Source organism: Rhipicephalus microplus, chromosome 9 (assembly GCF_043290135.1).
Source record: "Rhipicephalus microplus isolate Deutch F79 chromosome 9, USDA_Rmic, whole genome shotgun sequence".
NCBI classification, from domain to species: Eukaryota; Metazoa; Arthropoda; class Arachnida; order Ixodida; family Ixodidae; genus Rhipicephalus; species Rhipicephalus microplus.
This window is the reverse complement of record NC_134708.1, coordinates 71,581,127-71,605,658: the sequence shown is the minus strand read 5'-3', so window position 1 is coordinate 71,605,658 and position 24,532 is coordinate 71,581,127. Positions and strand designations below refer to the sequence as shown.

The following is a 24,532-nucleotide window of genomic DNA, read 5'->3' as shown; positions in this document are numbered from 1 at the left end:
ATGGCATATACCAAAATAAACATAAATTGTTGTTATAGAAGAAAACTTGTGGTAGCCTACATTGGTCAATTAAGGACCTGTAAGGTTGTGTGAATATCTTTGATTATTCAATGAATGAAACCTTGCACAGCCTCGCATACTTTCTCGTTGCTTTGCCCCAAGTTCCCCTGGGAATAGTAAACTTTAGTTAAATCTAATCCAATGATGAGGAACGGTGTTTATATGTGTTATATGTGTTTTAAAATGGTGTTTATATATATATATATATATATATATTAATGCGGAAAACTTATGACGAGAGACACAAGAGTGTTCCGTTGTTTCCTTTTTTCCACAAGTAAGAACAAAGCGGGGAGGGTGCCAAGCCGGCTCTGTATAAATTTAATGAGGGAACACGACAGCGTAATCTAGTAATTAAAACTTCAAGACCTATGTTATGACAAGAGGAAGTCCTTCGTCCTGCAGTGACGCAGTATATGAGTGATAGCAATTATTATCGTGATGTAAGAGTTAATGCTTCAGTTGTGAAGGTGAAAACGTGGGCGTTAGCAGGAAAGCCCGACAGCGCGAGCGCTATCCCGAAATACGTTTTCTCAAAGCGTCGCCATCTTGAAAACGCCACTTCGTCTTGTGGCTCTTATAGGCAGAAAAGTCGCTGCTGTGCGCACGATAGTTGAAGAATTGGGTCACAGTACATTGACTGTTGGTATCAGGCAGATCGCCCCTCATGGTGCTTATAGCTCGCTTCTCTAGAACTTGTTATTGTTGATTGATGATTGATATGTGGGGTTTGTCCCACCGTGGTGGTCGAATGGCTAAGGTACTCGGCTACATGCTGACCCGCAGATCACGAAATCGAATCCTGGCTGCGGCGGCTGCATTTCCAATGGGGGCGAAAATTTTGTAGGCCCGTGTGCTCATATTTAGGTGCACGTTAAATAACCCAAGGTGGGTCAAAATTTCCAGAGTTTCTCACTACGGCCCCGCCGCGGTGGTCTAGTGGCTTAGGTACTCGGCTGCTGAGCCGCAGGTCGCGGGATCGAATCCCAGCTGCGGCGGCTGCATTTCAGATGGAGGCGAAAATGTTGTAAGCCCGTGTGCTCAGATTTGGGTGAAGGTTAAAGAACCCCAGGTGGGACGAAATTTGCGGAGCTCTCCACTACGGCGTCTTACATAACCGTATGGTGGTTTTGGGACGTTAAACCCCACATATCAATCATCAATAATTGTTATTGTCTGCGATGACGCAATGGGGAAGCAAATTGATTTTGATTTTCACAAAAGTTGACACAAGTAAAGCACCTATGAAGGCTTCCGTTCAACTGTATAGATTCATGTGTGTGCACGTCAAGGGTGAATATTTCATGTAGTCGCCTCGTATCATTAAATTAGGTACTATAAATGATGTAAAAGTTCAATGTACTCTAAGCAAATCTATCAAAACGCTCACCGTGGGACTGGAGAGGCTATTTAATGTCTTCGATAACAGAAACATTCAACTTCATCTTTATATTTTTCAGGGCTTGTCTCTCACGAGCCCTTTTTCTGTGATATATATATATATATATATATATATATATATATATATATATATATATATATATATATATATATATATATATATATATATATATATATATATATATAATATTCGTAACTTTTCATCGCTTTCAAACACAGTGATATGCATGACATCATCAATGCGTGGTGATATATGGGGTATAGACAGCATCTATGGCATTAGGACCGCTATGGACTGGTGGTTCAGTGGCTATCTCTGCATGAATCGCCGTCGCAGGCGATTAGAGCTTTCCTGGATCTGATTTTAGAAAAATAAATAAATAAAAGATTAACATAACTCTCAGGCTCACAGATCGCGTTCCGTTCCGCAATATTTCGATTTGCTGATAGGTGATGCTATCGATTTTGCTCTACATTTGACGCTAATGTTTGACCGATGAGGGTCACGCGGGGTCAATATTGGCCTCCGCCTAACTTGCGACCACATAAACCACTCCCGTCGGGAACTGCCGTTGTCGCCAATGCATCACCGCAGCTATGCATGAGCGCTCGCGTTTCACGTCGCACAGGTGACATGATTCACTCTCTTTTGCTGCTTATCTTATTACGATGTCGTTGCAACACGCGTTCTAATGTATTTCGACTTGTGCGAGCAGATTCCCCAGCTAAGTCATAGTTTCTCATTAGTGTCTCAGAGACTGACGGCGTGTTAGAGATTGGGGTGACGTATACCGGGGGAGACAGAAAATCGCCGCCGTAATCTGCGCGATCAATAGTACCCTCGGGCGTGCTCACGGCGTTTTCCGCAACCAATGCCAAGACCACGCGCATTCGTCAAAGAGACTTCAGTGGTGCGCCTTGACCAAGACTGGTGCACGGCGCAGACAACGATCTACCGAGGTTGCCAGTCTTCCCTCCCCCGGTAGAATTACGCGTGCGTCGCGGTGTACTCTGGGTTTCCCCGCTAGAGATGGCGAATCGGCATTTCCGTCGCTCCAGATCATTTCGTAATCGGCGGCCGCTGCCAAGTTCAAGCTCGACGCGAGAGATAACACCCGCGCTCCCTTGCCTGCCGCGTGAATAAAGCGAAGCGAGGGGCTGACCTCATTTTGTTTTCAGTTCAATGTTACACGTCGCGTCCCGCCTTCCGTGGTCCTGTTCGAATGCAGCCGCGGATCAGAGAGTTGTTCCCGCCCTTTCCTCGCACGTAGCTGAATCCTCTTTTTCGGGGCACTACTGAACGAACCATCTCTCCTCGGTACACTTACTCGGATTTGTTACCGGAGGTTAGGAGAAACCTGTAATTCATGGTTGTGAAAGGCCGAAGATGAAATGAAGTAACAGTTCGCTTAACAATTAAACCTGAATTAAATGCATTTAATTCTTGTTTTCAGCCTAAGGTATCTTTTCGAAAATGAACAGGAGTGACATCGCCTCCAGCTGATGGCTAGCCAAAAAGCTGTTTGAAGCTCGCGACAAAATTTGCACCTAAGAAAGAGAAGCAGGACTAAAAGGTGGGTGAGCCGGAACTTATCCGTCGTTGGGCATATAGCGTACAAGCGGACGAAACACATGTATATAATGATATCAAACGTTGCCGCGACATTGCCGCAACACCGGGAAAGTTGCTTTAACGTTGCGGCAACATTGCGTGGTATACTTGCGCATCGTCTCGCCTTCTTCCTTGCCGAAATGCAGCGACACAGTACTCATACGAGCACTTTAAGAAAGCGAGCGGAAAAACTCGAAACGCGGACAAGCGAACGTGAAGTAGCAAGACTTGAAAAAGAAGTTAATAACCTTGATCAGTATAGTAGACGCCTTAATCTGGAAATCCACGGAATAGCTGAACATACCAACGAAAAAGTCATAGAAAAGCTGAACCTTTTGGCGGATGAACTATAGAGCTTCCAAAACTATCTCAAAGGGATATCGCAGCCGCCCACCGACGGCGCAACAGAGCAGGTACAAACAGGGCTGATAAGGCATCGTCATATATTATAGTGCGTTTTTCTACCTGGTGTACTCGTCACGCTTGGCTTGAAAAAAACAGGTGAAAATCAAAGATTCATTGATATGATTGATATGTGGGGTTTAACGTCCCAAAACCACCATGTGATGATCATGAGAGACGCCGTAGTGGAGGGCTCCGGAAATTTCGACCACCTGGGGTTCTTTAACGTGCACCCAAATCTGAGCACACGGGGCCAACAACATTTCCGCCTCCATCTGAAATGCAGCCGCCGCAGCCGGGATTCGATCCCGCGACTTGTGGGTCAGAAGCCGAGTACCTTAGCCACTAGACCACCGCGGTGGGGTGGCAATCAAAGGTTGTCATCAACGAAGAGGAACTGCTGACGAGAGCTGGCCCGTGCGAAGCCTTCTGTGTTGTTATTGTCTGAGTATTGAGTGGTTTTAGCTTTGCACTCTTGGTTTTCCAGTCTCTAGTTTATCTGTTTCTAAGTCTACCCCTATGTGTGGTGCTCATGTCCACTGGTTTTCCTGGCCAGGCGCTCTCTGCCCGGTGAGCGTCCCTGTCGTCTAATGAATAGCCGCTATAGGCTCCTGTTTCCGCAGTGCTCTCAACAGCATTTCCGTTGCACTGCATGATACCTACAAATGGAGGCTTCATCAGGCTTCTAAAACCTCAGGTGGTCCAAAAGGTATGCAAAGCCACATCGAACCATTTATAGACCATCACAGATGTGCGCCCATTCGGACGAGGAGGTATCGTGTGTAGGTCGCCGGACCAGACCTGTGTGCAGGATCTACTCAAATGTACCTCGTTTGCCGTTATACCCGATGTGTGCTTTAATGTCGCCTCACCTTGCATGTACAATAAAGGCATTGCACGGTGAGTCGACTCTAAGTTAAGTCTGGCTGAGACCCTGGACAGGCTCTCTGAAGCAGGCGTCATTTCGATTTACCAATGTAATCGCCTATATAGTCAAAATCGAGAGTCCCAACCGAAACTGTCATCGCGACATTTGTGGGCACAACATGCTCGTCAGAAATGAAGATATGGCCATTGATCTTTCGCGTAGAGCGCCTCGCTTTTCGTCCAATTCAGTGGAAAACTGGGCGACTAAACCCCTGGATAACGCGTGACACGATACGTGCGAAACGAAAGGTAAAACGTCTAAGAAAAAAAAACTGAACACGACACTAACTATTTTTAGTAGACACTATCTGACTGTAGCTGTTAGCGACATGAGAAGGAAACTAAAAGATGCTAAAAATAATTACTTTGCAAGGATACTTCCCACATTTTTGATAAGCGCTCCAAATAAATTTTAGAAATATATAAATCCAAAGAAATATGATGAGCTCATGCGTTCCTCTGACGACAAGAACGATCTCGCCAACTCCTTCAATGATTACTTTCAATCAGTTTTTACCGTTGATGCAGAATCATACCACCCATACAATCTTCAGACCATTCACCAATAGAACCTTTGACAATTACCGAGCAAGGCGTGCTCAATCTACTAATAAATATTGACACCAAGAAGGGCCCGGGACCTGACAACATACCAAACATCTTGCTTAAAAGGTATGCAGAATGGGTAGCTAAATATTTATGTGTAATCTTCAATAAATTACTGTAATCATGCACTATCCCCGCAGTTTGGAAAACCGCAAAAATTATACCAATGCACAAATCAGGCAGCAAAACCATGTTTTCAAATTACAGGCCAATATCACTAACTTGTTTTGTGTGTAAATTGTTAGAACATATGATATTGAAGCACATAAGTAATTACCTAGGAAAAAATCATATCCTGTCTCCTGTACAACACGGTTTCCGAAAAGGTTTTTCAACGATTACTCAACCTTTAGAATTAATACACGATGCATCCCAGTCTATTGATAGCCATAAACAAATTGACCTCAACCTCTTAGACTATTCAAAAGCATTTGATCGTGCTTCACATACAAAATTAATGAGTAAATTAGAAGTTACTCTTGGAGATAGTACCATTGTTCACTGTATTAAGGATTACTTAACCAATCGCTCACAATTAGTACAGTTACAGGACACCACCTCTAGAATAGCAGCAGTCACGTCAGGCGTGCCACAAGGCAGCGTCTTAGCACAAATATTATTCACAATATTCATTAATGATCTGCCCCTCTCAACTGCAGTAAAACTAAGGCTCTTTGCAGATGACTGCCTACTTTACCAGGAAATTATTACCCCTACTGATCACCTAATTTTTAACCGAGCACTAGAAGATGTAAACACGTGTTGCAAAAATGGCAAGTGTTCCTTAGTATTTGTAAATGTGTTTTCATGACAATATCTCGCAAAAAACACAGGTCCAACTTTTCTTACACCATTGACAACTGCCCCTTGGCCACAGTCTCTCGCCACAAATATCTAGGAATAACGATTTTAAACGACCTGAGATGGTATACCCACATTGATAATATTACTAGCACAGCCATAAAAAGACTATTTTTATTGAAAAGACGTCTTAAACACGCACCACGAAATATCAAACTGATAGCTTATACTACCCTCGTCAAATATGTATTAGAATATGCCAGCCCTGTCTGGTTCCCGTACACCCACCGACAGATTAATATAATAGAAGCGGTTCAAAGAAAAGCAATAAGGTTTATTTTTAGCAAGTATAGACTGACAGACTCACCAACGCATCTACTCAATAACGCTGGCATTTTAAAACTACAAAACCCAACAAAATAAACAAGACTAAAACTAATGTTTCAACTACTCCACAACATTATAAAATAGACACATCAAGGTATATATCTTTTTTTTCACGGCAGACAAACCCGTCATAATCATTCCCATACTCTTGTAGAATACTCCTTTAACACTAATTGCTTTAAATACTTATTTTTTCCTCTAATTATTAAAGATTGGAACTCACTGAAACCCACCTTAACTACCGAATCATCCATAAACTTGTTTACAGCTACGATTTAAAGCGAATTGCTTGCCTCGCAAATCGCACTAACGACATCACATCATAAATAAACCCAATAAATGATGAGCCAGTGTCATGTCACTAATACAGAGGTTTTTTTATGATCGTTAAATTTTAAGTGACACGTTTTTCGGTTAGCTTAATGTTCGTAAAATTCTTTGATTAGGTTGTTCAATAAAAATGCCTACTTGTTGTCCGTACCCCATAATACAAATGCATGCATTAACTTTTTGCAGGCGTTTTTAAGAATAACCTAGTTCATGATCTTGCTATTACTAAAATTGTTTGATTGTGTGTTCTTATATTGGCAATATATTATTTATTATTTGTGTGTCAAGTTTTATTTCCGGCATTTTTTGTGTTTTCCGTCGTTATGACTTAGTGCAAACAAATACTCGATTTCATATGCCCTCTCTGCTATATTCTGATGAGATTGGCAGTATTGTTAAATAAATAAATAAATAAATAAATAAATAAATAAATAAATAAATAAATAAATAAATAAATAAATAAATAAATAAATAAATAAATAAATAAAAAACTGCTAAATATTCGGCCACAGTGCGGGAAAATGGGCCTTCGTTGCCGCGCCTGTGGAGAGAGCCATTCTTCAGGCGAGTGCATACTGCAACCGCATAAAAGTGTTCTTTCTGCGGAGAAAGTCACTGCACCGACAACTCTGACTGTTCTTCCCGTTTTGGGGTAGGTTCAAATCCTAAAAATTACTGACCGCCGCCGCTGTTCTCGAAGGGAAGCCATTGACATAGTTAGAGACACGGCTTTTGGATATTCTGGCATTACATGTAGCGCGCCACAATCCCAGTATAGATTCAAATCTATCGCTGGATATTGAAACTGCTGTGGAAAAACCAGGGGCTAAGGGTATCGATAAGCTCATATCTAACCTGTCTGACTGTTTAGTGCAAATTCTTTTAAATCAGATGGTGTAAGAAGTACATACTAGTACAGAACTGTTAGTATCAGCCATTACCAGCGACGCCACTCAGCTGCACAATGTAGTGTTGGACGATCTTTCTGCATCTGCAGACGAGGTTAAGCAGTCAGGGTCGCAGGTGTACTTGGACCGACATGCGTCTCAGCCGAGCACAAGTGCTACAACTGATGTGGATATCGATATGCGAGTTCATAAACGTGCCAGATCCCCGATCTCCGCTGATCTAAAGTCGAAAACCTAAATAAAAGAATCATCTATTTCGCGTAAATTTAAGATGCCAAGAAGGACGCGACATGTGCGTCTGCGTTGCATGCGCTCAACACCATCGGTCAGTTGAAGGTACTTCAGTGGAACTGCCGTTCTATATATTCAACCTCAACCAATTTGCATTAATTTTGCAATCAATTTATTCTTGACATTATGATTCTCCAAGAAACTTGGCTTACGGGATATAAAAATTTTTATTTTGGAAGTTTTTGTTCTTTTCGATTAGGTTGCCCAACACTGGAGCAGGCGACCTGGAGCAGCGACAGGTTTAGTGATCCTTGTACCGAATTAGTTAAGCCATAGGGCAAACATTTCTTTCAGAGGTATAGGCTCGGATTGTGAAATTGCAGCATTAGATTTGTGTCTCCCCGGATATTATCCTTTTTAATTTATAAATTCTATTACCACTGGTGTGCAAAGTACGAGTTACCTTGACAGCGTTTTGGCAGCATGTAGAAAGGAAATTGTACTCACAGGAGACTTTATTTCACATCATTTGTCTTGGAGGTCAAGGACGGATTCTTGTGCTAGGCGACTGTGGGAATGGACTATCGGCCACAACCTCTCGTGTCTGAATAAACACTACGTAAAATTTGTCCGAGATCAGAATTGCTCAGTATATTAGATTTTACGTTTTGCTCCAATGGAATCAAAGTTTTGTCATGGGCTGTTGTTGAACCTGCAACTAGCAGCAACCACCTTCCCATAGTTTTTGATATTGACTGTGCAATAATAACTTTAGATCTGCCAACTCACACATATGTCAACCATAGCCAATTTCAAGCCTGCCTGCGTTCTGCCATATCTAAACTTCAAGATGCCAGTGGTAAGGAGATTGCAACTACGATTGGTTCAATACTAGAGCGATCTAGGAGAAATTTCCAATTCGCTATTCCATCGAATAAACAATTCTCCTCTCGTCGGTGGAACGATGAGTGTACGCGCGATTATAGAAGACAAAAAGCTGCTTGAAAAAAAAAAACTTCTTAATAATCAATGCCCAACAAACTGGAACGACTATCAGCTCCTTGCTGGCTTACTTAAACGTACAGTTCGCCGCGCGAAAGAAGAATATGACAGTGGACATTACAATTATTTTTCCCAATAAAAAATTAGGCATACTTTGCTTGCCTATCTCAGGACAAGGAAAGTACTGCCAACGTCTTTAACGTTAGAATCATATGACTTGACGCCGTGAGAAATGAACGCCTCTCCAGAAGACATAACGCAAGGTTTAGAACGCCGCTTTACTGCTAATTTTTGTGGCTATTCATCCCATGCTGGTAAATTAGCATGAGTTTCCAGAATTTTTTTAGCTGAATTGAGTCATACAGTATTGTGCTTACCAAGAACAGTGGCTGTTGCCAGCGGCTGTTGCCAGGATCAGATGGAATCACGATCTGTATGCTAAATGTTTTACTACCAGAATCACCTAACTTCTGCTAGAATTTGTGAATTATCCGTTAGAGAAAGCATGGATACAGTCAGAGTGGAAACTTGCCAATATTGTATTGCTGCTCAAAAAATTAAACTGCAGCATTCATGTTGAATAACATGAGACCAATCGCACTGACATCAAATTTATGGAAATTGGCTGAGAGAATCATCAATATACGAATAATTGAACTTATTACCGAGAACTCAACTCTGAGCTCCTGTAAAATTGGGTTCAGGGCTGGTTGTTCAATTTTGTATGCCCATGTTGATTCAGAAAGTCGGCTTCAATTAGCTCGGCTACATAACAAACAGGCAGCTTTACTTACCTTAAACATCGCTAAAGCATATGATACCATATTGGAGCGCTGTACTTTGATAGATCCATTAGAACACCACAATTTTCCGTAATAAATATATAGTAGCGCTGGTTTACAATTTTCTCGCAGACAGCTCATTTTATTGTTTTAAAGATGGGTTTTTGTTACCTAATCATACCCAAACGAGGGGAGTACTGCAAGGCTCAATGCTTTCCCCTGTGCTATTAAAGTACTAATGAGCACCATTTCACGTCAGCCGGATATAACAACTTATGTTTATGCAGACGATATCGCGTTTTTTTTTTTTGCATTGACAGATAATATTCAGACCTTACATGAACGGCTACCGACTAACTTTATTATCTTGGAGCGCTGGCTCGACGGCAATTGCTTTGTATTTAATCCGAGTAAATGTGCCCTTCTTGTTTTCCCCGTGCAATACCCCGTGCACATCTTCCTGTCTTACCATCATGAGGATATATCACAGGTGGAATCTGTTAAATACGTTGGAGTAATTTATAACATCGCTTAACTGGCGACCTCACATCAAGTATATCGGCAGAAAAAAAATGCCCGAGCCATCGGCATATTACGTAGGCTCAGCAACTACCGCATAGGTATGAGAAAAGGCACACTGGTAATGATATATCGCATGTACGTTCGTCCTATTTTGAAACTTGGTTATGTACGTTTCTGTGGGCCTCCAGTTACGGCCTCTCATTCTTTTGTAAAGAGAGACCTTTCGCTTATGCCTTAGCCTGCCTAAAAGAGTTGTTGTGTTGTACGTCCAACAGGGGATCCCTCCCCATTCCTGTAGGTTTTCATTGTTCAGCCAATCTTGAGAATCTATGAGTCATCATTAAGATAATCAGAAACGGCCTTTATTTCCGCCCCAGAATCATTTTTCAGTGCAACATAGCTGCGATTTCACACCCTACAAATTATATTTGTACAAAATTCACTGGAGCTTCTGTAAACGTACGTTACAAAATTTACTGGATCTTCTGTAAACGTACGTATATGCGATAACGTCTCGACTCGTGATAATCCATATCCCATGAAAATTCAATTTGACGGCATTTTTTTTCTAGTAACGCCAAATTACTTCCCCACAATATTTTAGATGGTTTATTACGAGATCACCTGCGCAGTATTACAATAAATGTTGTTATTGCTACATTCGCACCACAATGTGACGAAAAAGAAGGTGTTGGTATATTTAGCCCGAATTTATATTGGTCTTATTCCCTTCGACTACCTTATTTTATAACCGTTTTTGTGGCTGAATTTCTGGGAGTTGTGCTCGGTCTTACGCAAGTAGGATACGGAAATTACACCATCTGTTACAATAATAGGTTCTCTATCTCTCTGTGCGGCACTTTCTGTGGGTGCTGAATCTCAAGTAATAAATGCGTTCTGTGCACCAGTACCTGCGCACTTAAAAAAAAATCTGTTTAGTTTGGGTGCCAGGATATAAAGGCTTATTTCCCAAGGAAATGGCCGATTCCTTAGCTAAGTCGTCAACAAGTGAACCGATTTTACCGTATCATCCACTTATATGACTGCGGCTCGATTCCGCAGGCGTGCGCTTATGGAAGTCTTTGGAGACACAGCACTGACACACATGCCCAATATCGTCATCTATTATATTCCCGGCGAAGAGCCTTTTGCCAAAATCATTAACTAAGCTATCACGAGTCTGCGTTGCCGGGTACAAAATTAAAATTTCTACAAACTATAGGCGTATCAGCCGGGGGGGGGGGTGGAAGGGGGGCGCGAGCCCTCCCACTGAGAAATGTTGGGGGCGGGGGGGGGCTGAGCCCCCCGATTTTCTACAGTGGTCACTCTTGGCTGCAAGCTGGGGAAACCAACAAGTAAGGCATAGTTTTCCATCACAACAGTAATAGCTCAATTATTTTTTTTTGCGGTAGCAGTGCATTGGAAACAGTAGATCATTTATTTTTGACCTACAGGCGGTTTAGTGCAGTATGAAAATTCATTTAGAAATTAATTTACGTGGTATTGTTATGAATTTTGCCACTAATTTTGTCTTTTGGAGTCTCTATTTCTAAGTTCTCCAGTGCCAAGGTATGCGCAGCGATCAGGGACTGTAGTAATGAAACTGAACGGTTGACTAATTAATCGGTATTATTATTACCCTAACATGTATACAACTGTATATACGTACTGCTCTAATTTAAGGAATAATTGTTTTTTAATTTAAATAATTATATGCGTTCGATCAATGAACATAATTTCTGGCAATCTGCGATCTTCCTATTATATAAGCTCCAGTATTCTAAAGCTGCGTACTATTTTATAAGATCACTCAATTCTAGGCTCCGATTCCCCACAGTAGATATGCGCCACGAGCAATCGGTGAACAAGAACAAGAAAATTTCACTGCTGAGAATAAGCGGCTTTTCTAGCAAGTGAAAACAAAGGCAAGAGAAGTGGAAAATCAATTCGCCTGGGTCTAGGATGGCAAATTATTTGTCCGGCTTAGTCAACGCGACAGAGTATTACGGAATAAGACAGCCAGTGACCTCGATCTCATAAGCTCTAAGAATATCCCCCACTTCCTTTTTTTTTTTCTTGTGCCATGTAAGCACGTGGCTACACACAATAAAATATGCTATCTTGATGCTGTTTCATTTAGGCGTCTCAAGGCCCTACGTGGCGCCAAGCAATTTTTTTTGCTTCACCTTAACGCACGAAGTTTAAGAAACAAACGTGATTCTATTAACCTTTTTTAGACAACTTAGATCACGAATTTGACGTCTTGGCATTCACCGAATCCTGGTTTTCCAATGACTGCCCTGACGTATGCTTTTCGGGATACAACTGCATATCGGTGTCACGACTTAACAAAAGAGGAGGAGGTGTTGGTATGTACGTGAAAAGCCACTTCAATTATGAAGTTATTCCGGAATACTAAATCATAAATGCTACGAATGTGTGTCCGTGAGCCTGTTTACTTACGGCAGGGCATCACACATAAAATGGTTACAACTTTGAAGATTTCGGTGATTGGTCCTTTTCCGCATTTTCTTTTAGTCCAAAGTCAAGTCAATTTTTCAATCCGCGGCTTTTGCTTCGCTGACGTCACGAGAATCCGAACTCGGGCACTCCGCAGCCTTGCTTCGTAGACGAGCGTTCCTCTTCAAGAGCTCTTCCATCTCGGCGATTCCATCGGAGTCATCGGGGTCCCAGGAAACCATGAGGCTCGTCAGGGTGTAGTTCTTCCTCAAACCTTGCAGAATGGTCTCCACCTGGTCAGGCAAGATTCCCCAGTACTCGCAGATGGAAATTTCCTTCAACGTGCTGTTCACAGCGAGCAACTCTGACAGCGATTTTACTATTTCGGCATTTAGCAGTTCGGCGTACATCGTGAACGCCCTAACGGAACTGTTCTCTTTCAAGGCCTCAAGGACGGCGACGAGTTGGTGCTCTTTGCCCTCTTTCACTCTCATGAGGTTGCAGATTTCTCGAAGCGTGGTCGTACTCCTCACTACGGACGCAATGCCTTCGGCCAGTGCGTCGAAGCTGTCCTCGCTGGGATAAAAGTGGAGCGTGCGAAGCGTCTTGTCCACGGCCACCGCGTCGAAGAACTCCCGAAGAACTTCTTCTTCGACAGTCGACGTCACACTGACTGAAAGGTCTGTATAGCACAATCCTTTGCGGAGAAGCGTGGTGAGCTCTGGCAGGAGCTCCTGGGGCCACAGGATCTTCAGCTTCTTGAAGACATCCGTGCACAGTTCCTGCTCTAACAAGGGCGTCAGCTTGCCCTTTTGCGCGGGACACACGTCAAAGAGGTCCACCAACTCTAGCGTCGTGTTGGACGTCAGCATCCTCGCGAAGCCGATCAAGGTGTCGGGAGACAGCTCCATCGATGCTAGGGTGAGCTTCTTGAGGGTGTCGTTCGCAGCCAGGGCTTCGATGAGGGTTGCGGCACCTTCGTCACCGCCGCAGGAGTTCCAAAGGCTCAGCTCTCTCAACGACTTGTTCTGTCGGATGTAATTTGCGATGTCCTTGGCGATTCCGCTCCCCGCGTTGTCGCAGCGCAGGTCTAAGGTTCGCAGGTTTCCAAACACCCCGGAGTCGCTGATGCCCAACTCCTTGCCTTCGCAGTCGATGAGGAGAAAGTAGACCTCTTTCAGTGAGGGGCATTCCTCGAGGTCTTGGAAGGCGATCTTGAAGGCCGCCAGCGAGATTTGCCACAGAGTGAGCTGCCTCACGGGTGGTCCCGTTGTCAGCATTCGCCGGAGCACGGCAGCATCCTTCTCGGAAAGGTTCTCGGTGTAACTGAGCTCGGCGCCTTTGCGTTGCGTACTTTCAGCGTTAACGTCGGTAGAATCTTTGTCGCGGTCGCCGTGACGTACGTGTTGCTCGAGCCCTTTCCGGAAGAGATCCATTACTTCGGTATCCTGGGTGTCAGCTTCATTCGTGACTCCGTCCGCCATGTTTGATACGCTGATGAAGAGGTTTTGCTTTGTACTTTTGCAGTTAGGATTCTCAAGTGTTCGCTCAAATCAAGAAAGCGAGTGGAGGCTGAAGAGATTTGCGAGGGAACTGCGGTTATAAGCCAGAAATTTTCAGCCTGCAGTTGTCGTGGATGCGTTTTTCTATAAACTAAGACTTGGTGAAATGGAACCGGTGAACGAAAGCTTTGATGTTGGCTTGCGTCAGCTTCTCGATGAATGATTTCCCGTCGACATCGCCGCAGGGGAATGTACACGTCACAGCGGAGCGTCTCTACTTTCGTGACTCGGTGACACCTACATACGAAAAGAAGAAAACGTTATGAGCATAAGTAGATCGACCAATGAAATATTCTATATTGAGTAATAAATGTAACAAAGCACAAAAGGACAAAGAAAACAAATAAAATAGACCCACCGGGAACGTGAGGCCCCGGCGTTACATCAGTGGGTTGACCCGACAGTTCAGTTAAGTCTTTTCTCAAATATTAGTAACGCCCGTGTCGTTTGGTGCTTGCCATCGCGATGTGTTCCCTTATTCATCTTCAGGGGGTCGATGGTAATTAGTGGGGTGCTTGGGAGGTGATATGCTTAGGAAAAGGTGTGCTTAGAAGAACGAAAAAAAATAAAGGTAATGTGGCGAGAAATGAAATTCATATAACGTGAAAAATTGTAGTCATCGTTCTTTTTTCATGTCGTTTTTTTTTTCAATGGAGCGAGAGCTTGTTTTTCGTCTGTATACTGTCAATAAAGAACAACCAGAAAAGAAGACAACTCTTCGTGAACTTGGCGCCAAAGTATACGAGTAATATTTGAGAAATGCATATCCGAAGTCGAGAAACAAGGTATAAATTTTCACGCCTTCACAAATACGTAATGCGACCGAAGCATATGCACATTTTCCCTTGAAACCCACCTACATTTTTTTTTCAAAAAAAAAAACCATGATTTACATTTAGCGGGCACAGTATGTGCACCAAACTCGGACACAGGACGCGCGCTGCTCTGTTTGAACTTGTGCTTCACCAATGCGATTTCGGTCACGGTAGCAATAAAACTTCTCCCTGAATTTCCCGGCACTTGCCAGTCAAAGTGATTTATGTCATAATAGAATGAGCAAGCGGGCGTGTGAAGCATGGAGCGTTCTGAAAAAGTGTTGCATGCGTGCTGTACAGCACGAATACGGACACGAAAACTTTTTCAAGTCTTGGACAATGCAGCGCCGCTCTCGTCGGAGAGTCGAAGCACGAGCGAAGCCATACCTGTTTTGCGACTGTCGTGCCCTACTATGCGTCTTCTCACTGCCATGACTAAGCGTCGCAGAAGAGTTGCGCAAGCATCAAGCAACAGAATCGGAAGGCGCGGATGGAGTTCCCGGCATTTTATACAACTGCGCATGCTGTGCGTCTGCATCTGCTAATAGCGCCAGTAATCACTGACATTGTTGGCGAGTGCCGTCTCGCCGTTGGAGCACAAAAAAATGCGAAAAGCCGAGGTTCGCAAGCGTGTAGACGACACGGCTGAAGAAAATGCAACGCGCGTTAATGTCAGTAGAGAATGCTGGCGAAGCGAACGTGCGTGGTAGTCACGACAGCTACGTACCGCTGTTACGTAAGTATTTCTTCAGACTCGCTGTGTTGTCCACCTGTGGGGAGAACGGCATCCGCAGAAAACAACTCCTCTATGCTCTCCTTCGCCGGCTTCGAGTCTGCTCTCAACTATTTGTCAGCGAAACGGCGAGTAGCGTCGCTCACGGCCGGAAACTCGTGAATCGATAAGATAGCTGCCTCAAAAGACCAATTGTTCGCTGCAACAAATCACGGAGAGTACTCCTGATAAAGTGCGTGCAGCTTGACGCACAGGTTTGACGCGGGAGGTGGCCGCAAAGCCACGCCAGTCACGCGCCGTGGAAACCGCTTGTAGCGTTGCGAGCGCTTAGTGAGAAAGGCGTTCGACAAAACGCAGCTGTTTGGTTTGTCTTTTCAGCAATCCGCTGCAAATACACTGGCGCCAGCGTAGTTTGCGGTGTCAATGACTATAATAGTCGAATCAGCCAGGCAACTCCGTTCTGAAGTGTGGCCACTTCAGATCGACAAACCTGTGTAAATTATCAAGTCCTTACGTCACCTCTAGCAATGACGTAAAGCACCCCGCGCCACTGCAATTTCGTTCCCAGATGGAGAGCGCGTGGTGAAGGAGAAAAAAAAATTGCCGTTCTGTGGCTGGAGTAACACCTGCAGGAAGTTAGCTGCTAGTTGAAATCACACTGCTCGCTGCAAGGCTGCGGTTCTGTGCTACGCAACGACATTACAAAAGTTTCGGTTACTAGCGCCTGTGTTGTCTTCTTCCTGTGTACTCGTTTTCTTTTCTTTTTGCGCTGGTTTACAAAGCAGTGTCAAGTAGCTTGGTTTTCTGTACTGTTGCAATTTATTCCTCCAATAGTAAGTGGTGCCGTAATCTACAAAATAGCGATTTTAAGCACAGCCAAGCTCGAAATTTGGTGGCATTCTTGTTAATCTCATGAATAAAGAGTTCAAGGTGTGAAAAAGGAGAGATGCTCCCGGCGTGTGGTTACTGGAGAAGTGAACGCCGTGCAGCGTCATGCTCACAACTCACAGTGACGTCCTTTGATAAGATATGAGACTGGTTCGTTGATTACATGCGATGTGCATTAATTAAAATAGTTTGTTTTTACGTGACACTACATCACGTGACACGTCGTAGTGTGACCTTGGGAGTAATTCGGACTGCTCCTGGATTCGGCGGTTTCCGCCCTACAGTAGCGTCCTTTTGAGCGCAGCAAAATTGAGAAACACCGCTGTTCATAAATGAACATCCGTATGGCGTCGTGTAACTCGTCGAATTTTCATTTGCACGCAGCTGGTCTGGCATTTCACCCGCTTGGTTCTTACTGCAACAAAGATGGATCAATAGAGCATTTTCTGACCTCACGTTGAAGGTATTCGGCGTTAAGAAAGCGAATCCAACGAATGCGGTTTCGCATAATATAATTAAAGTATGATAATTTTAGGCGAATTAGTCCGTGAACACAGTGGCGTGAAGGCATGCGCCGCTTCTTAGTGTGTTACAGCCCAGTCAATGAGATCATGTAATCAAAACTACATATTCATTTTAAATAATTGTTCTCAATGAACCAATCCAACTCCGATATTTTTTTCAGCCAAACACTTCTTCTCAAACACATTGCTGAATGATATTATTTAAACGTTTAAAAGAATGAAGAATTTAGCTCTATTATTTTTTAAATCTTTCTTTTAATTCTTTTAATCTGACTGATAAATTCCTCTATTGCGTAGTAAACATCAAATGTTCGGCCGTTTCCTCTTCGTCTCCACATGCAATACATAACGTGTCTGTGCTTTGGTATTTGGCTTGGTACGTCTTGGTTCGCAATACTCTCGTTCTGGCCTCGAAAAGCAGAGAACTATCCCGAGAATTTTTTTCGGGGATGTTCTCGGTAGATCTTTTGCGATTTCTTGCTTGTAAGTTTGATAGGTTTCCAGTGGTGATTTCCTAAGCATTCGAAATTTCCACATGTCCCTTCCCTCCAAAGTCTCAGCACCCCCTCCCTATCATGTCAATGTGTGGGGCTCTGTGGGACCCCGCCCCCCTCGTAAGTGACTATGTGAGTGGCCATCCTCTGTGCGCGCGCCTAATGTAGTGAAGTGAGTGACTACCGGAGACCTCCGTCACGTACGCACTGGCAACGCATCGCGGCTGCTGCACGTTTGTTTTGCAGGTGCTTGTGCGGCACGTGTGTGCAAGAGCAGACGATACTCAGCAGAACGTGCGCCGCATCCTTGTGTGGTCAAGTGACCAAACCACCTAAACTACCTACTCTAAGTCAAAGCCCAATTCGCGCCTAGAAACCGAAACCTAAAACTGCCCACATAAAAGTCGATATTGGTTTATTTAGCGAGAATAAATTAATGTTGATGCGTGTATCATGCTTCCTGGAGCTAGCAGAAATGCTTGCAGCAAAGACGCGCAAATCACAAATATGGTGGCACCACCCCTTTATGATGGAATAGTTAGGTATATATGTTTGTACATTTAACGTTTTTGCACCCATTAATGTTTTGCTAAATGCAGATTTTATTTCCGTTTGAGAGAGCAACTGCGTTTGTTGAGAAGAGCTTGACTGTCTTCAAAGTGTGCAGTTTTTTTTTTCTGGTTATACAGTTCACGCTCAATGCCTGAGAGGCTAGACAATCGTGGCGCAAATGAACTGCTCCTCTTTCTTTTTACGTTCAATATTGGCACACGATCGCGTGTACCAGACAGACATATACCTTGCAGGCATGCGTACTTGCCGTATTTGGCATAGTTAGGGTAAGTACAAGTTGAAACTGCGCACCTTCTCTGCACAGGGTATTTAGTGACTTGTTACCTCCATTAAGAGGTTCTGCTACGTGGAGATCGGTGATTAAACGACACTGTTTATTTCCAACCCATTATGGAGGCCTTGCTATGGTGCTTGACTGGTGACCGAAAGGTTGCGCGATCGAATCCTGGCCGGAGGGCTGCATTTTGAAGGATGTGGAACTCCGTTTGGTTTGGTCTTTAAAACCCCATGGTCGAAATTTACGGATCGCTACACTACAGTCTTGCCCATAATAATAAAACTACAACTATTGTTATTAATATTACCGATTAAATAGATGACAAAGACAGGGCTCGATTCACAAGTGTAATGCACATAATGGTCACTTGCATCTACGAAGATGATTCGTCGCTATAATTTTTCGTCGATCCGGAAGGTGGACCCAGGGTGGAGGTCTTTACGATGGGTGACTGCCTAGTCGTAGAGGAAGCCACCAGCCCCACAGAAGGTCTTACTGACGACCCATAGATATTCTTCGACGTCCCAAGAAATTGTGCCGGCGACATCGAGTTTTCTTCACTTTTCTTTCCGCTGCCCGTCTCCGATACCGTGAAGCTGGAAGCACTGGACTTCAGCAAGCCTGCCCAAGAGCCTTGTTTCGATTTCCGCGGGTTCTCCACCGCTTTCGGTCCAGCGGTCTTCGGTGAAGCCGTCGTCGCGCGGGCTCCCTCGCCTGGCACGTTGTGGGTACGGGAAGTTGACGCGGCGGCTTCTTCCTCTTCCAACTCGGTCGACATATTGCATTTCTCGTCTTGATCTGGAAGAAGATGCTGGGGCTCGTGGAGCGTGGTGGGGGAGTCCTCTTCCGTCGCATTAGACGTGTCGTTGATGATGAAGCTCGTCGTGTTGCTCGGCCTGCCGTATGTGTTCTGGTTCGGCGAGTCGATCCACATAAGGACCATGGCAAACACGATGACCGAGATGGCCAGGACACTCATGGGGAAGAACCATACGTTGCCCCTGGAGCGCAGAAAAGCAGAACACAGAAACGAGCCTTTAATAAAATATAAGTTTTTCAGAGAGGGGGGACTTAGTCAATGGTCCCACTAGTCTTAGCCGTCCATACAGCATGGTCGAACAGCGCTTGCTGGTTGGTGAGGTCGGACTTGAGCAGTCGCGCCTACCAATCTGTCTGTTTGTGCCCTTTTTGTGTATGTCAAGTGGTGTGGGTTATAGAGTTTCTTAAAGTTAACTAGAGGGAACTCCGGAGCTGCGATCGTTCAGCGACCATGGGAATCATGGGTATGGATTTTCCTAGTTTTCGTACTTGCGGGCGGTGGATCGCACTTGTGGCCTCGTTTAATGCTGTGTTTCAGTTTTGTTTTGAAGAAAAGAACAAACGCTCTTGTGCTTCGTCACCCGATTTGAAATAGTAAGCCTAAAAAAAATAAGGCGGTGAAGCGCAACCGCTCATTATTTGCTGATTTTTGTTTCGTGAGAAAACAGCTCCAAGACGCACGAACACAAATGGAGCAGAAGTACGAAGATTAGACAAATCCGAGTACTACCCATCATTCCCATGCTCGCTGAAGCGCCTTGCGTTGTATCTTCCATAGACAGCGCCAGAGTTCCCTTTAGTGTATATTTAGGAAACTCTATGGTGTGGGTGAAGCTTCGAGCAGCCTCTGGTTATGTCAATGTATGACTCCCTCCGCATCAGGGCCGATAGCGGATGAGCACAAAGGAGAGAGTGATTGTTGAGGGAGGATTACACAATCTGCTACTGGTACAGACTGCCTCACTCAGAGATAGTATTGTATATCTGTCACGAAGACAAAAAAGTCGCATGGTCCCTTATGCATGCACCAAAAGCAACTCAAAGACAGAGGTCGTGTTGTTCTTGCTTTTCTTTTCAGGTTAGTGCTTTGGGACATTCATGGATCTACTAATGGATTGATTGAGTGATATGTGGGGTTGAATGTCTCGAAACCACTACATGATTATGAGAGGTGCCGCAGTGAAGGGCTCCGGAAACTTTGACCACCTGGGGTTTTTTAACGTGCGCCCAAATCTGAGCACACGGGCCTACGACATTTCCGACTCCATCGAAAAGGCAGCCACTGCAGTCGGGATTCGATCCCACGACCTGGGGGTCAGCTGCGGGTACCTTAGCCACTCGACCACTGCGGTGGGGCGACTAATAAAAATCGGTGAGCTACCTCGACTGCTACACTAAAGGAAAAGTTAGCCTCATGTGCTAGTGATCTACTGACATTGACCCTTTTTGAAATGCGGCTGCGCTGGCGCCCACTTTGCGTCTTTCCCCTCCCCCTCCTCTTTTTCGCACACATTTGACGCTCGCCCATGCAGAGCTGCGTAACGTTGCGTTGCCTGCAAATGCTTCACTTGCCTTCGCTCATGCACTGAAGGGATCCGACGCATTTATTTGTTCTTTACTTATTTCCTGTTAGTAGAGCAGTTAAAAGTTACGCAGCTCTTAATTGCTCCACATTCCGGGGTGTTTGCGTCTCTGGCTTTGCGCTCTGTTGACGCATGACACATACGTTTCTTTAACGTGCCGGACTTCTTTAATGACTTACGGGGACTCATAGGGTGCCCGTAATCTTATTTATATTAGCTGGCGACGATATACATGCCAAAGGTGCGCGCTAACAAGACAAAAGGTTAGGTTAAAATGTAGGCTTGAAGTTGTGATGCATTGTCGAACAAGGAATGCCGCTGAAGCCAGCGTTTCAATAAGAGGACTTGCGTCTTTTACGGCCCTAACTTAGACGAGCACGATTCCTGGAAACACGAGCGTGTATACCGTAGGCAGAGACTATGATAAATTCGAGTGTAAGGGGTGGGTGCTGAGGCCGACGTTTCGATCAGTGGACTTGTCTTTTTCGAAGCTACAACTGACACCCTGCAACTTTATGTGGCAGTCTTGATAAAGAGACGTTCACTTGTCGAAACGTCAGCTCCGCCAACAACCCCTGTTTAAGAATTTTTTTTATCTCAAACTTCCATCTTCCCATTTTACCGTTCTTGTAGGCAGGGTCTAAGTGAGACAAGTAAGAACGCTTCCTACGAGTTCAAAGTTTGGCCACCTCAATTTTCAGTTGGTAGTCCGCGCTTCTTTTTGCCTTTCTTTGCGTCATGTGATCGCATTTGACGTAATAAGGAATCACCAACTCACTAAGTCGGCCATTTGAACGAGCACTCAATACTCGGCTGCTGCCCATACGTAGTGGGATCGAATCCCGGCTGCGGCGGCTGCATTTTCGATGGAGGCGAAAATGCTGTAGACCCGTGTGCTCAGATATCGGTGCACGTTAAAGAAACCCAGGAGGTCGAAATTTCCAGAGCCCTCCACTACGATGTCTCTCATGATCATATGGTCGTTTTTGGACGTTAAACCTCACAGGCCAATCAATCAATCGACCAATCAATCAAAGTACTTTAGGAGAATTTTCGGTTCAGCGGCGTTGCCACATCGTCGATCACTTAAAACCTTACGAGCCATTGTACGCACCAGTCCCAGACGTATATCTTGGACGGTCGCCGTGGTTCGTCCATCAAGTAGTCCGAGGGCAGCAGCAAAGGCGCCATCATGGGTCGATTCAGGGGCGGGGGCCATGCGAACCCAGCATCGCCTTGATAGGGACCTCTCTTGCTCGGGGAGGCCGCGGCAGAGTCCGGTGTCTTCACCTCTTTCGACTTGGTCTCCTTGCTGGGAGTCCGGTCCTTGCTGGCCGCCGATCCCTTGCCTTTCTCGTCGGACTTTGGCTGCTTTGGCTTGCCCATGCTTCGAGAATTGAGCACGATGTATGGGTGTTGCCTCTAGTAACTGCGCCTTTGTAACAAAAATGGCCTTCGTCTCGATGCGCTTCCCTCCTTCATATCAATGACTTTTACCCACTACGAACTAATATCGATAGAAATAGGTGGCAAACAAGATGTTGAAGATAACGGAGGAAGAAGGGGCACGGCCACGAGCCACAGCTAGGTTGCTGGCTTGTTTAGTTGTTCCATTACATTTTACGTAGCAATACGTATGGGCCCGGGTGTCTTCTTCGTTTTGTGCACAAGACAGGAGAAATAAAAGCTCAAATGTCTAAGCAGGCCCCAGTCCTTTAGAAAACAGGTTATAAGGATGTTTATTGACTAAAACAAACTGCCTGGTTTCAGGGGCGTCAGTTGGGTGGTTGGTTGGTTGCTCAACAACTTAGCGTAACCCACCTAGGGGGATAGGCCATGAATGGGATGATGCCTTGCTTTTTAAATTAATTCACTTCCTGAAAGGAAGGGTTGAATTCGCTATTCATTGTAGGTAATAATTTAAAGGTGATGGATTTCTAAATGAACAAAGAAAACCTTGAAAAAGATAACATAATAAACAGACACAAAAAAGAAAAAAAAAACGTCTATAGAGAAAACAACTGAATTTGTTTAGCTTTCAATTCTTTTAGATTCTCGTAAGAAATTCGCAACAGAGGTAAAAGCACTGTTGTGGCTGAAACCAAATTCGATTGCGCCAAATGAAAGAATCACCGAAAGTGTCGAGTTTAAGTCCAAATTTTTCGTAGGGGTTCGTCTAGTAGTTTTTTCCTTTGACTTTTGAATTTTCGGCATGCCAAAAAGGAGTGCTCCAAAGATTCACTCTCATTACAGTGAAGGCACAAAGGGGACTGTGTCAGACCCGACCTGTGAAGGTAAAAGTTCAATGAAAGGACTCGGCAACGCAGCCTTGTAACCACTATTTCTTCTTTTCTTGATGAACACCACTTGTTCTTCCAAGGGAACTTTGGCTGTGGATAGTCTGATAAAAACAAAGGAGAGTTTTCAAAGCTATCGGCTGTTGTGCGTTTTTCGAAGCGTGTTGCTGTGATATATTCAGAAGTATGCAAAATAGGTAAAACAAGACAATTAAGGGAAGATACAGCTAGTACATATGGATGTTCGTTGAGAGCTAAACTTCTATGGCCTGGTACCCAAACTAGTCGAACGAGTCGCACATGTATAGGAATGAACGAGTACAAAGTTCCTAAGGTACGCGAAAAAGTTGGTGAGCTTAAGGCAGTACAGACAAAGAGTCTGTTAGAACAATCACCGCTGATAAATCTTGGGGCACTTTATGCAATGCTAGGACTATTTCCGGTACCTCAGCTTGGTAAATAGGGGTAAAGCCGGCACTGTCACGGGCTGAGCTCTTCGTCGTAGTCGTCTTATACTTGCTCCAACTAGGTACTCTCTCTCTCTCTTCCCCACTACACTTGCCCCAGTGGGGAAGAGGAGCCATCCCGGCGACTCACGGCGGAGCAAGCACAAGAGGATCATAGCAATGTTTTAAGCGGCTGATGCGGACTGTTTCACGACCACGGCATCGTCTGTCATCGGCAGGTGTCAATGGTTCGACGACGTAGTTGACCAGTGATGTGCATTGAACGATGCGGTACGGACCATTGTACTTCGGTTCAAACTTTCGGGAGAGGCCAGGGGACTGAAATGGAACCGAAAGCCATATAAATGAGCCTACGCGGAAGCTGTGAGCAGGCTTGTCTTGGTCGAGCCGTTCTTTTTGGAGACCTTGTGCGACGGACGTAAATAAACGTGCGAATTAATTAGCGGAATTCTTTGACACGCTGAACAAGTTCTGAGGCTGGGCGGTACTCTGAAGCATCTGGGCGGTAAGTAAGTATTGTGTCAAGCGTAGAAGAAGGCTTACGTTCATACAGTAGAAAAAAAAATAAGGTGAAAACCCAGTTGTTGCTTGTGCGGCCGTAATATACGCATATGTCACGAAAGGGAGCACCAAGTCCCAATTAGAATGGTCGGACGATACGTACATAGAGAGCATATCACCGAGCGTGCGGTTAAAGCGCTCCGTCAAACGGTTTGTCTGTGGGTGATAGCTTGTAGTGGTGCGATGAATAATATTGCACTCACTGAGAAGCTCCTGGACGACTTGCGATAGAAATGCACGCCCACGGTCGCTAAGCAGTTCACGTGGCGCGCCATGGAGAAGGACAAAGCTACGCAAGATGAACAAGGCGACATCAGGAGCATCAGCGGCTTGCAAAGCGACGGTTTCAGCGTAACTGGTTGACGTAGTGCACTACGTAGACGCTGGCGTGGTGTCACCGAAGACGAGAAGAGAACGTCGATGAGCGAGGCTATCCAAGGGTCTTTGCGCGATTCCGAAGGCATGTCAGCGGTATCGATTCTGTCAATGGTAGCTTCGGCAGAGGAAA

The 24,532-nt window shown here is 44.7% G+C and overlaps 2 protein-coding genes and 1 long non-coding RNA gene across 3 annotated transcripts in view; 1 reads left to right on the top strand and 2 right to left on the bottom strand.

Annotated features, from left to right (window-relative positions):
• LOC142771867 (uncharacterized) overlaps positions 1 to 24,532 on the top strand; it is a 104,707-nt gene that overhangs the window by 17,441 nt on the left and 62,734 nt on the right. The window lies entirely within an intron of this gene.
• On the bottom strand, positions 12,410 to 15,855 carry LOC119163261 (uncharacterized). The gene is made up of 2 exons (XM_075873792.1): positions 15,536 to 15,855; positions 12,410 to 14,230 (listed from the first exon to the last, which is right to left on the bottom strand). Exon 2 carries the CDS (start codon positions 13,913 to 13,915, stop codon positions 12,530 to 12,532), a length of 1,386 nt encoding a protein of 461 aa, XP_075729907.1. The 5' UTR covers positions 13,916 to 14,230; positions 15,536 to 15,855; the 3' UTR covers positions 12,410 to 12,529.
• Positions 18,670 to 22,524, bottom strand: LOC142771367 (uncharacterized). Its single transcript, XM_075872842.1, has 2 exons — positions 21,814 to 22,524; positions 18,670 to 19,298 (listed from the first exon to the last, which is right to left on the bottom strand). The coding sequence occupies exons 1-2, from the start codon at positions 22,083 to 22,085 to the stop codon at positions 18,671 to 18,673; spliced, it is 900 nt and encodes a 299-aa protein (XP_075728957.1). The 5' UTR covers positions 22,086 to 22,524; the 3' UTR covers position 18,670.

What these genes read in the sequence shown, in the direction of transcription:
- LOC142771367 (XM_075872842.1), bottom strand. Translation starts at nt 22,085, where the DNA reads ATGGGCAAGCCAAAGCAGCCAAAGTCCGACGAGAAAGGCAAGGGATCG. An exon ending in AAGATATACGTCTGGGACTG is followed by an intron (nt 19,299 to 21,813) that starts GTGCGTACAATG and finishes TCTGCGCTCCAG; the next exon opens with GGGCAACGTATGGTTCTTCC.
- LOC119163261 (XM_075873792.1), bottom strand. Translation starts at nt 13,915, where the DNA reads ATGGCGGACGGAGTCACGAATGAAGCTGACACCCAGGATACCGAAGTA.